Genomic DNA, 15,474 nt, shown 5'->3' with positions numbered 1-15,474 from the left:
CTTACAGTATAACCTCAGGGTTACGAACACCTCAGGAATGGAGGTTGTTTGAAACTTTGAAATGTTCGTAACGCTGAACCAAAACATTATGGTGGTTCTTTCAAAAGTTTACAACTGAACATTGACTTAATACAGTTTTGAAACTTTACTGTGCAGAAGAAAAATGCTGCTTTCCTTTTTTTTTTTTTAGTAGTTTACATTTAACACAGTGCTGTACTGTATTTGCCTTTTTTGGGGGGGCTGTTTCTGCTGCTGCCTGACTGTGTACTTCCGATTCCAAAGGAGGAGTGTGGTTGACCGGTCAGTTCGTAACTCTGGTGTTTGTAACTCTGAGGTTCTACTCTACTATACGTCTTCATTATTTAGCACATATAAAATTCCTGTAAGGATGCAGATATTTTATTCAGAGAAACACAACTGTGTTCAGCTGAAAGCAATGTGTTGATTTTTAGAAAACCAACAGAGCCATTTGGATTTTGTTGAAACTTAAAAATAATAAGGAAAACATCCAGCTTACCAAAAAGTTTATACCTTTCAATTTTTGCTTTCATAAAGTTTAAAACAGGTGCAAAAGCACCACTATGGGATAAATCAGAACAAGAGCAAAACTCTAGCTTATTCAATGCATTGTTAACCAAAATGAGCAAAATTATTGACTTACTTCAGAATTAGTTTTGAATTTTAACAGATACACAATAATCTTATTATTCATTTAAACCTGGAATTGGTTTAATTAAGAGAACAAGTCCAGTTAAAAGATTTTCCTACTGAGCTTGTTAATGACAATAAAAATTTACTGTATGTTCACAGCTTGTGAGGATGAGGATTTATTCTTATTTTAGCAACTCTCTTCTTGTTCTTCTCCGACACATGATAATAGTGCAATTTCCTTTTACTTACAAAGACACTAATTATAAAAGCGTATAAGCTTTTACTCAGAGTTAATATGCTATCCCATGAAGAAATTCATTCTCAACAAAAATCCAAAAAGCTGACAGTTCCAGAATCCAGAAAACTGACAAAACCCTAATGCAACAAGCATCTGCTGGAACCAGGAAATTAACAGAGTTGTAGATGAAGTCTTTGGACATCACCACTATGTAAAGGCTTGGATCAGCTCATCTATCTTAAGATGTACGTCAGTGGGACTCTGCAGGGGTGAAGCTGTCCAAGATAGCAGATCCTATTTCCTATTTCACAATCAGGAATTAAGCCTATTGTGTTGTACTGTAGGATACTTTTGGTGAGGCCCCATCTGGAGTACTGTGTCCAGTTTTGGGCCTCACACTACAAGAAGGATGTGGAAAAATTGGAAAAAGTCCAGCGGAGGGCAACAAAAATGATTAGGGGGCTGGAGCACATGATTTATGAGGAGAGGCTGAGGGAACTGGGATTATTTAATCTGCAGGAGAAAAGAATGAGGTGGGATTTGATAGCTGCTTTCAACTACCTGAAAGAGGGTTCAGAGAGGATGGTTCTAGACCAGCTCTAGGCAACCTATGGCACGAGTGCCAGAGGCGGCACGCGAGCTGATTTTCAGTGGCACTCACACTGCCCAGGTCCTGACCACCAGTCCGGGGGGCTCTGCATTTTAATTTAATTTTAAATGAAGTTTCTTAAACATTTAAAAAACCTTATTTACTTTACATACAACAATAGTGTAGTTATATATTATAGACTTCTAGAAAGAGACCTTCTAAAAACGTTAAAATGTATTACTGGCACGCGGAACCTTAAATTAGAGTGAATAAATGAAAACTCGGCACACCACTTCCGAAAGGTTGCCGACCCCTATTCTAGACTGTTCTCAGTGGTAGCAGATGATAGAACAAGGAGTAATGGTCTCAAGTTGAAGTGGGGGAGGTTTAAGTTGGATATTAGGAAAAACTTTTTCACTAGGAGGGTAGTGAAGCACTGGAATGGGTTACCTAGGGAGGTGGTGGAATCTCCTTCCTTAGAGGTTTTTAAGGTCAGGCTTGACAAAGCCCTGGCTGGGATGATTTAGTTGGGGACTGGTCCTGCTTTGAGCAGGGGGTTTCGACTAGATGACCTCCTGAGGTCCCTTCCAACCCTGATATTCTATACTTATTTAAATAACACCAAAGTCTCACTTCAATATTTATAGAATCATAGAAATGTAGGGCTGGAAGAGACTTAGAGAGGTCATCAAGTCCAGACCCTTGTGTGGTAAACCAAGACCATCCTTGACAGATATTTGTCCAACTTGTTCTTAAAAACTCCAAAGATGGGGATTCCACAGTCTCCCTTGGATGCCTATTCCAGACCTTCACTAGCCGTATAGTTAGAAAGTTTTACTTAATATCTAATCTAAATCTCCCTTGCTTCAGATTAAGCCCATTACTTCTTGTCCTACCATCAGTGAACACTGAGAACAACCGATCACCATCCTCTTTATAACAGCCTTTAACATAACTGCAATTGTTATCAGGTTCCTCCTTAGACTTCTTTTCTCAAGACTAAACGTGCAGTTTTTTTTAAATCTTTCCTCATAGGTGTGGTTTTCTAAATATTTTATCATTTTTGTTTCTCTTTGGACTCTCTCCAATTTGTCCACATCTTTCTGACTATGTCTATGACGCACACCAGTGGCGGCAGTGTATGTGGGTATGTGTAGCTACACATCACAGTGAAAAGCAGGCTGTATCCAACTGCAGTGTGCAGCAACATGTCAGTGAACGGCTTGGCAGTGGGGAGGCAGCGAGGAAAGACTTGACAGCTGCCAGAGACTGTCCCCATTGCTTCCCTGCCAGAGAGTCTCTCACTGTGGTGGGGGAAAACTCTGGCAGCTCCCAGCTGTCAAGCCTTTCCTCACTGCCGAGCTGGGAGCTGCTGGAGACTTGTCCCACTGCTGGAGCCTTTCACTGTGCCGAGGAAAGACTTCACCAATGAGTATCAGAGGGGTAGCCGTGTTAGTCTGGTTCTGTAAAAGCAGCAAAGAATCCTGTGGCACCTTATAGACTAACAGACGTTTTGCAGCATGAGCTTTCGTGGGTGAATACCCACTTCTTCAGATGCAAGTAGTGGAAATTTCCAGGGGCAGGTATATATTCACCCACGAAAGCTCATGCTGCAAAACGTCTGTTAGTCTATAAGGTGCCACAGGATTCTTTTCAGCAATGAGGAAGCAGTGGGACACTACACTGCTAAAAAGGCATTGCTTGGGTAAGTAGAGAGCTGTGTATGGTACATACCCCCAGGGTTCAGGCACATCCTTGCTCTACTCACCTCTAAGCATTGCCTTACAGTCTACACGGCTATTTATACCTATGCTATGCACTGTACCTCTCCAAAGGGTAGTGCTGATGCAGGGCATTATTCTCCTTAAGGTTCACCTTTCCCATTAATGTGTCTCTTTTCCTCCCTTTTTAACAAACCTTTAAAGTACTGACTTTGAAAAGGTTTTCTTCAGGATCACCCACTTTTTATTTTCTCTGGTTACATCAACACTCCACTCCACTGGCAGCAGCGCAGAGTGTATGTGTAGCTACAACCCGCAGCGAAAAGCAGCCTGTGTCCACACTGCGGTATGTAGTTACACGTGAAATGCTCCGGCAGAAGGGAGGCAGTAGGGAAAGGCATCAGCAGCTTCCCACTCTAGCTTGCCATGCTTTAACTCACCACATACACCAGGCCTAAGTTCTCTCCAGCAGGTCTTCATATCAAACAATCTCAGGGTTTATTTACACAGGGCTTATTTACACTATCAACTTTTCAGACCAGCCATTTGCCATATTTACATGAATTGTCACACTAATACAGTACAGTACATGATTCAAACATCAACAGTGTTTTTCTTTATTCAGTACTTCTAACTCTTCTGTCAATGCAGATTCATCACATTAGTGCAACAGCACAACATAATTTCCATAGATATGGCTTACACTTGTATACCCATGTGTATTAACCCCAGACTTCCAAGATGGCATGGCTGTTAAAAACATTAGCATTTCTGTAAGGTAAGTATTCTTATTCTCAGTTTGCAGATGGGGAAGCTGTCCAAGGTCACTGAGGAAATAATTGTCAGATCTGGGATTGGAATTTAAGGCTTGATTTAGTTGGTGTTGGTCCTGCTTTGAGCAGGGGATTGACTAGATGACCTCCTGAAGCAGGATGCCAACTGATCAAATGACCAGGAGCCAAGAAAACCTGGATTCTTATCCCAGCTAAACTAATTTATGGCATTTTGCGGCAATTCACTTGATGCTCCTGGGCTTCATCTAACGCAAATGAACCATATGATATTTGAGTAAAACTGCAAATTGAAAATGATGAGAAATGAATCACTGATACAGGTGTTATTGTAAAAAATATGCCTCCCTAATCTTTCATCTTTCATAATCTCAACATAACAAAAGTCTAATGATGTGTATTTTATATTTTCCACAGTCTAATGAACAATTAAGAAAACACAATGTTTTAACCACTTTGGCATTAAAATACATCAAGTACATTCTAGAAGGTAGCATCTGTTTAGACCCACAGTGTGCACATTATACTCTTCCCCTATATCAGCATACTGAGCAACACCTCGGGCATACACTTAAAAAGCATGGCCTTGAATGTGTGTAGGAATAGCGCAGTATCTCTCATTCATAAATATATCAATGTGTATTTTCTACACTTTATCTTTGCTTTATTAAAATAGAATATGTCAGCAGGCTACTGTCCAATTATAAAAGTTAAAAGGATTAAAAAGAATGATTTCCAAAATTCAGTTGAAATGCCAAAGACCCCACTGTCCATGATTAAATCAGTATTAAGAAGGTCCATTTTTGCTGCTTTTGTGCCTGCATAAATTTGAATAATTTTGTTTTGTGCATTAATGGACTAAATGAACCCAATCTAAGGTTTTGTAAAAAATCAAAATATAGGAGAAATGCCTTACTGTATTTTAATTTTTCAAAAAGAGAGCCTGCACTTACCTGCCTTCTGACACTGTACTATCTTCTCATATACACTATTTGCGGTTTCAATCAGAGTCTTGATAGTCTGAATCATCTGCAGAGAAAATATCAGATTAAACTGTTCAAACATATATTTATAAAAGTGTCTTAAAATATTAATCATGATTGGTACAGTTGTATCTTTGAAAGATATGTGCTTAAACTCTGGACTATTTAGTTTTGAAGCCACAAACTTTATTTAAACACCTATTATTAGTTTTTGCATAACTTTGTTTTCCTTGTTGGTACCAGACAGATGGAAGCTCCAAACTTAGCATGAAGGAAGGAGGAATGTGGTGTTGGTGGTTTGGGATTTGTGAAGAGGTTTATAAAACACACTGTGGCTTACCATTAGCCCACTGTTTGTCAAACGAAAGGGGAAAAAATATTCCTATTTACCAGCTAATTCACATTCTATGGTTTGGTCAAGACAACGTGGATGCTGTTTCCTCCTCCTCACCCTGACATTCAGGATGACAACCAATCACCATCCAATATTTTCTGTTCTCTGTGTACTCTCCCTCTGCTTTTCCAGATTGGTTCCTTATAATTGCCTTTTTGTAGCTTGATCTGTAGAGAGAAAACATCCTATAGAGGAAGAACAAGAGACTCAAGGCCAAACTAGAAGAGGGAGTTGGAAGGTGAAGGAGTAGAGAGAAAGGGAACCACTGACTTCTTCACCAGCTCTTTCTAGATAGAATTTCTTATGGAAGCCCTGCTCTAAGCAGTCAGGGACAGATTTGTAAAGATATCAGTGGGAGTTAGGCACCTAAATACTTTAACAAATTTGGCACTCTAGAATCAGGGATGCATCCATAGATGCCTGCACTTCCAGTCAATAGTGCCTGGTGAAGTGTATAAGGAATGCTAGGCAGCAGGTTTGCTGCAAAGTTTGTTCACTGCTGTCTCTGCTCTCTGATCCAGCAGACAGCAATTGTGTTAGTGGATCAAATTATACATTTTTCCTTAAATTTTCTTTTCTCTGAGAGACCATGTTCCCTGTGCTGAACAGGCATCTGCATAAGCTCTACAGCAAAAATCCCTTTTAAGATAACCCACCCGGCAAAGAGTTACTTCAACAAGCACAGTTGAGGAGGGGTTCCCTCACCCACTTTTTTTTTTTTTAAGTGTTTTCAGTTTGAGAGAAGCGGAGAACTCCTTTTGCATGTTGCTTTGAGCAAGGGATGAACCAAACTGGAGAAAAAGAGGAGAAAGCCTTAGATTCTGGGTCACAACAGGTGATCTTCTTGCCTTTCACAGTGAGTGAGGAGGAAGAACCCGATGTCTGCATTAACATAGACTATACCACAGAAATTTAACTGTTGCTTTTACTTCCAGTTAACAGAAAGCTGAGCTAGACAAACTAAAGATTATCACACCTCTACCTCGATATAACGTGACCCGATATAATACGAATTCAGATATAACGCGGTAAAGCACTGCTCTGGGGGTCGGGGCTGTGCACTCTGGTGGATCAAAGCAAGTTCAATATAACACGGTTTCACCTATAACACAGAAAGATTTTTTGGCTCCCGAGGACAGCGTTATATCGAGGTAGAGGTGTATTTGAAAGTAATCCTGGCCCTTCTTCTAGGATTACAAGGTTATAAGATACATATATTAAAATACAAAGAAATATGAAGCAGCTCAGATCTCATGTTTAAGGTAGAAATAAACAGAACATGAACCACAACTGTAGAGTTCTGTTCTAGAGTCTGGAGCCCATTATTTTGGATTGGGTTATTCATTTTATACAGCTAATTCTCCCATTCCTAGTTACCTCTACTTAATTTTGAAAAATCAAAATGTCTTGATTTCTGATTAGATTCCAGAAGTCCTTCAAAAAGAAGAAAATAAAATGCATATCACAACATTAAATAATGAGAAAAAATTCACAACTACCTTAACTAAGCTGCATTTGAAATAGTAGTGCTGATCTATTCCTCTGTTGGACTATTTATTGTACATAAACACCTTATATTTGGCACCCACAGAGGCAAAAGTTGCCAGATAAATAAAATTGAACTGATTACTAGATAATTAAGTACTGTATACTGAGCATGCTAACATTTTAAAGAGAGTCATATTTTAACTAAGAGAAAGGTGTAAGACCCAAAATATTGTATGTCACCCCAAACAGACTTTTCTGAGAATCACTGCAAGCTGTTTATTCCCAATTTTTCCTGAGAAAGCTGTAAGAGTATTTTGTTTCATGGTGTTCATCACTAATGATATGTTTTCAACAACAGTTAGAAATTACAATTAATCTGCTCTATAGATGTCCTTGAAAGACAAGGAATTTGCCAGTTGTTTCAATATGCATGTCATGAAGTGTGTGTTTGTTTGCTTCTGTAATAGGCTTGAATACTAGGAACCAAGATACAGCTGATTTAAATCACAAATAGCCTTGCAATACCAGAACATGTTATTTTACTAACTAGCTGTAACAAGACTGCACAGCTCCCTGTGAGGAGAGTCCTGTTGATTTGAAAAATGAAAATCACCTTGGAAATAATTCCCTGAGAATGTGTGGACACTGTTTTAATCAGAATGCCAATACACAACAATTGGGAATCCAATTTACAGCTATACAGTCCAATTAAAAGCACATATGGGGTTTTTCCTAAAGAGCATTTTAACGTGAACAGAATAGGGCAAATATTCAGATAGGAGCAGTTTGAGTTAATAACATGGTTACTCATAAAAACCTGCCACTTGCCTTACATCAATATTTCTTGAATTCTAGGTATTCTGCGTAGTATATAAGAGGAAGTAAAAGGGAATACTGCAGATACAACAGCAACCATATTTACTTATGTAAGGCAAAATTGATAAGTTTTTAAGTTTAAGTTTTTAAGACGAGATATCATGTAACTAAAAATCCATTCATCTCTTTGAAAATCTACTTCAATGTAAGACAAACAACATCTTAGTTTTGTACTGACAACAAATCCTACATTCTAAACTTTTCAGCCATCCATGTTTAGTATCAAATGGTTTTTAACTCCTCACTATGATCATGAGTTCAGGTCTTCATCATTTCCCATCTTTATCAGTGTACACCACCCCAATGCCTACATCACTCCCACTCCAGACATTACAGAACTCACCCACTAATGGCTATCTCCATTGCCTATTTTTTTATCCATGTCACCCTGTCTTTGAATCCCTACAATAGCTCCCACTGCATCAAAGCCAAGTTTCTTGTCACTGTCTTCTATATAACTCCATAGCACTACCCTTATTTTGTTCCAAGTTGTTCCCTTCCCCTTTCCTCCCTCTATACGTTTGTCTATTTCTCCCACAACTGTCTCTATACTGTCTTCATACCAGATCCACTGCAGAGAACCCCTTCCTTAGCTTATCAGCACCTTGCAGTGTTCAACTCCTTCTGAAGAGACACGTCTGCCCTGATGCTTATAGGAAACTTGCTGACTGGCAACAGCAAGCTTAGGAGAAAAACAGAATCATTTTAATGTCACATTGTATTACCAAGACATGGCCAATCACTCTCTCATGACTCTACTTTGATATGGCACCTTTAGCCTATTTTTAGACTGAGAATCTTTGGAACAAGGATTGAGCCCAATTATGCTCCCATTTATTTCAATAGGAGTTATGGCCCCCAATACTGTTCTCACTGATAAAAGAAAATGCTAAAGCTCACTATGTGCAATAACTAGTAAAAAGATACCCTCTTGACAAAATAAACAGAAATCAACCTACAATTATATGTGTTGTTGCCTATAATACTGGTACAGCAAAGATAGCTAAAATGTGGACTTGTCTTGCATGAATGGTTTTCAAACTTTTAAGCTCTATCTGCTGTTATCAACAGTTCTTTCACTCTAGAATCCCTTCTGTGACAGAGCTCAAACATGCAACAGGCTGTAACTATGTTACAGCAGAGAGAAATTGTGTTGCCCATTCAAAACATTTTGTTCTGGAACAGTTTTGAGAAATATTGGTGTTGGAATATATTAGCTTACTGCCATATGTTTACATTTAAGCAACATTACTATCATAATACCTACATCATTTTAATTCTGGCCCAAACTCAGCTATGTCTTACACTCAGAAAATCTGTTTGTATTCTGCTTCCTTTCAAGTATAAATTTTACATGCATCAGACAAACGCACTACTATTTAGAAACAGCGTAATAATCTCTTTCAAGAAAAGTGGGGAACAAGTCTCAGAAGCATAATAAAACTGCTCCTTATACTTTGAGGCAATGCAATGATGTCACGGAGTGAGAGAAGGGAGGCAAGTCAAAGACAAACAGAAAATCTTAAATCAATATGCCTTTTTTATTTATATACTGTATCTGCAAAGAAGGTGAGGTAAATTAGTTTAATTTCTTAGGTGGAAGGGAATTTAACAAAATAGTTGCATTAGTACTCATGTATCATGGAGAAGTAAAAGTTATAATCAGCTTCTACTACGAAGTCTTATTTAAGTACTTGGTAACTTTGACTTGAAAAATAAGATTGGCCTGAAAACTGACAGATCTTTCAGTAAGTGTTTTCACAATGTGTGAAGAAAATTTGTGAAAGTGCTTTTGTAGGTCATTAACAATTATTCTAATATGAAACTGAATTTAGTCTAAAATATCTCCTTCTAGGGCAACAATGGCTTGTTTCTAGTCTTCAGCCTTCTTTGAAAACACATGCACTGGCTATATTTAAAGAAAACATAATGTAATTAATTCAGCAAAGTTGTTAATCTTTGCTATGGAAAGGTTAAGGGCCAATTCTGCTCCATTTATTTCAGTGGGAGTTATGGGACCAATTCTGTTCTCACTGACAAACAGAAGTTTTTAACTGATCTCACTAGGTGCAGGATCAAGCACAAAATTGTGTGTAAATAGGTTGCTCCCTTTTATTTGCCTACGTTTTAGAAAGAACATAGGGTCAGTTCATTAGGTTAGTTCAGACAACAGCTAATTTAATGAGCTGAGGACCAACAATACCGTCTCTTGCTTGAGCAGACAAGTGGAAAAAGTGGGTAGATGTAGAAATGACACATGAGCTCCAGCCTGGCCAACCTTTTCATATTGGAAGGTTGAGTCTGCTATGAGACTCAGACGTTTCAAAACAACAATTTTTTTGTAGCTTCTGTTCTGAGTCAAACCTTGGTCATAACATTCTCTAACAATTGTTTGACTGACAGGTTCTGGTTAACATGCTACAGAAGTAACTAAGGTAAAACATGACTAGGAGAAAACCTGGACATATCAAAACTAACAATATTTCCAGATGTTGCTAGGGTACACGATGGGAAGCAAGCACTGAACTCAAAGGCAGTCTTCCTCCCCACCCCAAACAGAGAGCTGAACATTCCAATAATTTTCCTCTCCTGCCATCTTCTTCCAAGAGTACATTGCAACAAAAACCTCACATAGACAAGAATTAAATAGAACACTTTTCAGAATGAATAAGCACTGCACCACAGGATCATTATGAAAGGGATGTGTCATAAACAGATAGTTAAGGGTTAAAGTCTCTTTTACCTGTAAAGGGTTAACAAGCTCAGTAACCTGAGGAACACCTGACCAGAGGACCAATCAAGGGACAGGATAATTTCAAATCTCTGTGGAGGGAAGGCTTTGTCTGTGTTCCTTTGTTTGCTCTGTGTGCTTTCTTTGGATCTAAGAGAGGCCAGACATATCTCCAAGTTCTCCTGGAGTATTTCCTACTATCCAGTATAGTGAGTATTAGTTAAAAAGGTGGATTAGCCTTTTGAGTTGCTTTCTATATTTGCAATTGTGTGTTTGCTGGAGAAATATCTTTATTTCTGTTTGCTGTTACTTTGATTATTCTGAGAAAGGAGGGGGGGGGGAAGCCTCTCCAGGTTTATAGTTAGACCCTGTATTTTTGCATCCTGGTAATACTTTTTTTTCTTTCTTTAATAAAATCTTTTCTTTTTTAGAACTTGATTGATTTCTTCCCTTGTTTGGATTTTCAGGGGAAGGGGAGGGGGAAAAGTGAATCCCTCTTTGTTTGATTCAAGGAGTTTGAATCAAGGTATCTCTCCCAAGCACTAGGAGAGGGGAGGAGGGAAATGGATTATTTCCCTTTGTGTTGAGATTCAAGGTGTTTGGATCTGTGTTCCCCAGGGGAAGTTTTTGGGGGAACAGGGAGTGTGTCAGACACTTAAAACTTGACTGGTGGCAGCGAGAACCAGATCTAAACTAGGATTTTGGTTTAGAGGAGTCCATGCAGGTCCCCATCTTGTGAACGCTAAAGTTCAAAGTGGGGAATAAACCTATGACAGGATGTTACTGCAACGTTCTCGCACACAGCAAGCTTCACTCAGTGTTCCCAGAAGATGCTGGATCTGAATGTGATAGGTCCAGTCTGAGAAGCAATCATGGGGTGGTTGGGTGGCAGTGTTGATATTCTCAACATGAATTTCAGTTTCTATGAAACAACGGTCACACAGATATGACTAGCAGGATGTTAACAGAATGAAAATATAGGGGCCGGTCCTTCACCCTTCAATGGGAGTAGGATCAAGCCCATAACGATGATTTTGGGAATATCTTACAGTAAAATTGTACATAACACTTTCAGAATAAGATATTTTAAGAAAGGCTCATGTCATCTTTTTTTTTTTAAATACGATTCCCCCGCGCTCCTCAGAGCGTACACACTCTTCCTTTCAGTCAGTGCAGTACATGTATATGGTTGCTGAACTGTTCATCTTCCAGACTGATCTGATGTACCAAATTCTTTTGTATCCAAGCCAAAATGACGACTTCATGAAAATATAAGTTGCGAGGCCTGTGACATCTATGGGAGGCCTGTGACATTCTTCATTAAAACTTACTTGAGATCAATAATATTGTGCAATATTATTGATCTCAAGTAAGTTTTAATGAAGAATGTCACAGGCCTCCCTATGCAAGGGAGATAAAAATCAATGATTTTATTGGGGGACGACGACTGATTTTTTATATAAATGGATTGTTTTATTTTGTTCTTTAAATTACAAGATGTTTTTTCTTTTTAAAAATAGACCAGTTTAAAATGAAATCCAAATTTAATACAAAATAGGTTAAGGGTTGGCCCTAAACTTATTATAATCTTTTAAACAGTTAAATAAAACAAATATATTGAAGACTGCTTTTCTATATAAAGAAAGTTAAAGTCTGCTTTTTTATATGAATCATAGAAGAAAGAATAAGGAGAAAAACATCCAACTTTTGAGATCAAGCACAATAGGTCATGTACTGTATTAAGGGCTTATCCTGTGGGGGGAACCAGGGGCTGCGTTACTGGGTGCAAAAGTCATCACAGGCATTGAGACTTAGTCTCTGACTCCAGGAGACATCATCATGTATTAGGATCATCCATTGAGCCCACCTGGGTGATCTCATACGCCTATTTTATAGGTTCTCCCTACCTGAGCTCTGATGGGTTCAGTTATCAAATTAACTCTCTACCTCGTAGAAAAACACTGATAGGCCCAGTAACTATCAGCCCTTGCTTTTGGATAGTTCTGGGCACTTCGTGAATGGCCTTGCTCAGTCTCCTTACATGTTTACACAGACTGAGATACAAACAAACAGAAATCCATTAACTTCTCCAGTAACACTCTCTCTCTCTCTCTCTAAACAAAAGACTGTAGTGCAAAGGCACATGAGTTACAAGAGCAAAAAGTCTTGGATTGTTGTTAGTTCTTGTTTTTCTGGGGGTAGGGTGGGGATGGGGCAGAGGAGTTATGCGACAAGGGAGAAGGAGCTGTGTGTGCAACCAGAAAGGAGCAACACTGATGTCCAAGCAGCACAATCTGGGAAGAAGGAGCAATATTTCTTCAGAGTGCAGCCTCTAGTATGGTCAACGACTGGGAACTGGAGGAAAAAACTGCCTTAGGTTCAGGTCACAAATACCACCCGATCTGGGAATATTTTCAAGAAAGTCCTGTACTTCTAGGTAAAAAAGAAATGTGCACCAAATGTGAATAATGGAACAAATGTGAATAGTAAAGAGATACAAGGCTGGGCTATCAGAATGAAACAACATTATGAAAAATGCTCCTCAGAAAGCAATGACTTTGAGGATGATGACATGGACATATCTGAATTATCTTGGTCAACTGCTTAGTAAATGTATTATGAACCAATCTTAAGGACTGCCTACCATGTATTACTATGCTAGTAAATGATGACTTAGATTATTGTCATAAATTTGTGTTTGGGGTAGATTACTCTTACTTATGAATTTCAAAATGTTTTTGTTGAAAATATAATTGGTATGTTAATTTGTTGTGGGAGGATTTATGAATTACATTTTCACTGTTACTACTGGACTTCTGAAATGATTTTTCAATTGTTCAATATAGTCAGGTTTCAGAGTGGTAGTTGTGTTAGTCTGTATCAGCAAAAAGAACAAGGAGTACTTGTGGCACCTTAGAGACTAAATAAATTTATTTGGGCATAAGCTTTCGTGGGCTAAAACCCACTTCATCAGATGCATGGAATGGAAAATACAGCAGGAAGACACACACACACACACACACAAAATGAAAAGATGGGGGTTGCCATACCAACTCTAACCAGACAAATCAATTAAAGTGGGCTATCAGCAGGAGGAAAAAAAACTTTTGTAGTGGTAATCAGGATGGCCCATTTCAAACAGTTGACAAGAAGATGTGAGTAACAGTAGGGGGGAAAATTAGCATGGGGAAATAGTTTTTAGTTTGTGTAATGACCCATCCACTCACAGTCTTTATTTAGGCCTAATTTCATGGTGTCCAGTTTGCAAATTAATTCCAGTTCCACAGTTTCTCATTGGAGTCTATTTTTGAAGGTTTTTTGTTGAAGAAATGCCACTTTTAGGTCTGTAACTGAGTGCCCAGGGAGGTTGAAGTGTTCTCCCACTGTTTTTTGAATGTTATAATTTTTTACGTCTCATTTGTGTCCGTTTATTCTTTTGCGTAGAGACTGTCGGGTTTAGCCAATGTACATGGCAGAGGGGCATTGCTGGCACATGATGGCATATATCACATAGGTAGATGTACGGATGAACGAGCCCCTGATGGTGTGGCTGATGTGATTAGGTCCTATGATGGTGTTCCTTGAATAGATATGTGGACAGAATTGGCAATGGGGTTTGTTGCAAGGATAGGTTCTTAGGTTGGTGTTTTTGTTGTGTGGTGTGTGGTCGCTGGTGAGTATTTGCTTCAGGTTGAGGGGCTGTCTGTAAGCAACGACTGGCCTGTCTCCCAAGGTCTGTGAGAGAAAGGGATTGTCCTTCAGGCTAGGTTGTAGATCCTTGATGATGCGCTGGAGAGGTTTTAGTTGGGGTTGAAGGTGACGGCTAGTTGCGTTCTGTTACTTTGTTGGACCTGTCTTGTAGTAGGTGACTTCTGGGTACTCTTCTGGCTCTGTCAATCAGTTTCTTGATTTCAGCAGGTGGGTTTTGTAGTTTTAAGAATGCTTGATAGAGATCCTGTAGGTGTTTGTCTCTGTCTGAGGGGTTGGAGCAAATGCAGTTGTATCTTAGAGCTTGGCTGTAGACAATGGATCGTGTGATGTAGTCTGGATGAAAGCTGGAAGCATGTAGGTAAGTATAGCGGTCAGTAGGTTTCTGGTATAGGGTGGTGTTTATGTGACCATCACTTATTAGCACTGTAGTGTCCAGGAAGTGGATCTCTTGTGTGAACTGATCCAGGATGAGGTTGATGGGGGATGGAAATTGTTGAAATCCTGGTGGAATTCCTCAAGGGCTTCTTTTCCATGGGTCCAGATGAAGAAGATGTCATCAATGTAGCACAAGTACAGTAAGGTTGTTAGGGGACGAGAGCTGAGGAAGCGTTGTTCTAAGTCAGCCATAAAAATGTTGGCATACTGTGGGGCCATGCGGGTAACCATAGCAGTGCCGCTGACTTGAAGGTATACATTGTTCCCAAATGTGAAATAATTGTGGGTGAGGACAAAGTCACAAAGTTCAGCCACCAGGTTTGCTGTGACATTATCGGGGATACTGTTCCTGACGGCTTGTAGTCCATCTTTGTGTGGAATGTTGGTGTAGACGGCTTCTACATCCATAGCGGCTAGGGTGGTGTTTTCTGGAAGATCACCAATGGATTGTAGTTTCCTCAGGAAGTCAGTGGTGTCTTTAAGATAGCTGGGAGTGCTGGTAGCATAGGGCCTGAGGAGAGAGTCTACATAGCAAGACCATCCTGCTGTCAGGGTGTCAATGCCTGAGATGATGGGGCATCCAGGATTTCCAGGTTTATGGATCTTGGGTAGCAGATAGAATACCCCTGGTCGGGGTTGACAGGAACAAATCTGCACAGACACACCCTTAGAACTCTGACCAGGGGTATTCTATCTGCTACCTGGGGTATTCTATCTAAATCTGGGGAAAGCTCAGTCTAAGGCTTTCCCCAGTAAAAAGGAATTACCAATGTCCAAGGTCCATATGAGGGGGAGAGTGGAATGCTTCTTTCTCTGATTGTTTCTGAGGTGAGTCCTCCCTTTCTCTCAGGGAGGGCCCTTTGGGT

At 39.4% G+C, this 15,474-nt stretch overlaps 1 protein-coding gene across 6 annotated transcripts in view; it reads right to left on the bottom strand.

Moving 5' to 3' along the window:
• The window catches only part of PLCL2 (phospholipase C like 2), a 247,619-nt gene that overhangs the window by 29,691 nt on the left and 202,454 nt on the right, over positions 1-15,474 (bottom strand). For 5 of the 6 annotated variants that reach the window (XM_039522883.1, XM_039522885.1, XM_039522884.1 and 2 more), the window contains one exon: positions 4,944-5,019. In XM_039522883.1, coding sequence (XP_039378817.1) covers positions 4,944-5,019 — 76 coding nt within the window. Of the gene's footprint in view, positions 1-4,943; positions 5,020-5,363; positions 5,535-15,474 lie in introns of those variants that run through there. The other variant, XR_005593716.1, reaches the window with a different exon arrangement.

The sequence above is a fragment of the Mauremys reevesii genome, linkage group 2 (assembly GCF_016161935.1).
Source record: "Mauremys reevesii isolate NIE-2019 linkage group 2, ASM1616193v1, whole genome shotgun sequence".
Lineage (NCBI taxonomy): Eukaryota > Metazoa > Chordata > Testudines > Geoemydidae > Mauremys > Mauremys reevesii.
The sequence above is the reverse complement of the archived record's forward strand: the minus strand, read 5'-3'. Positions and strand labels throughout refer to the sequence as shown.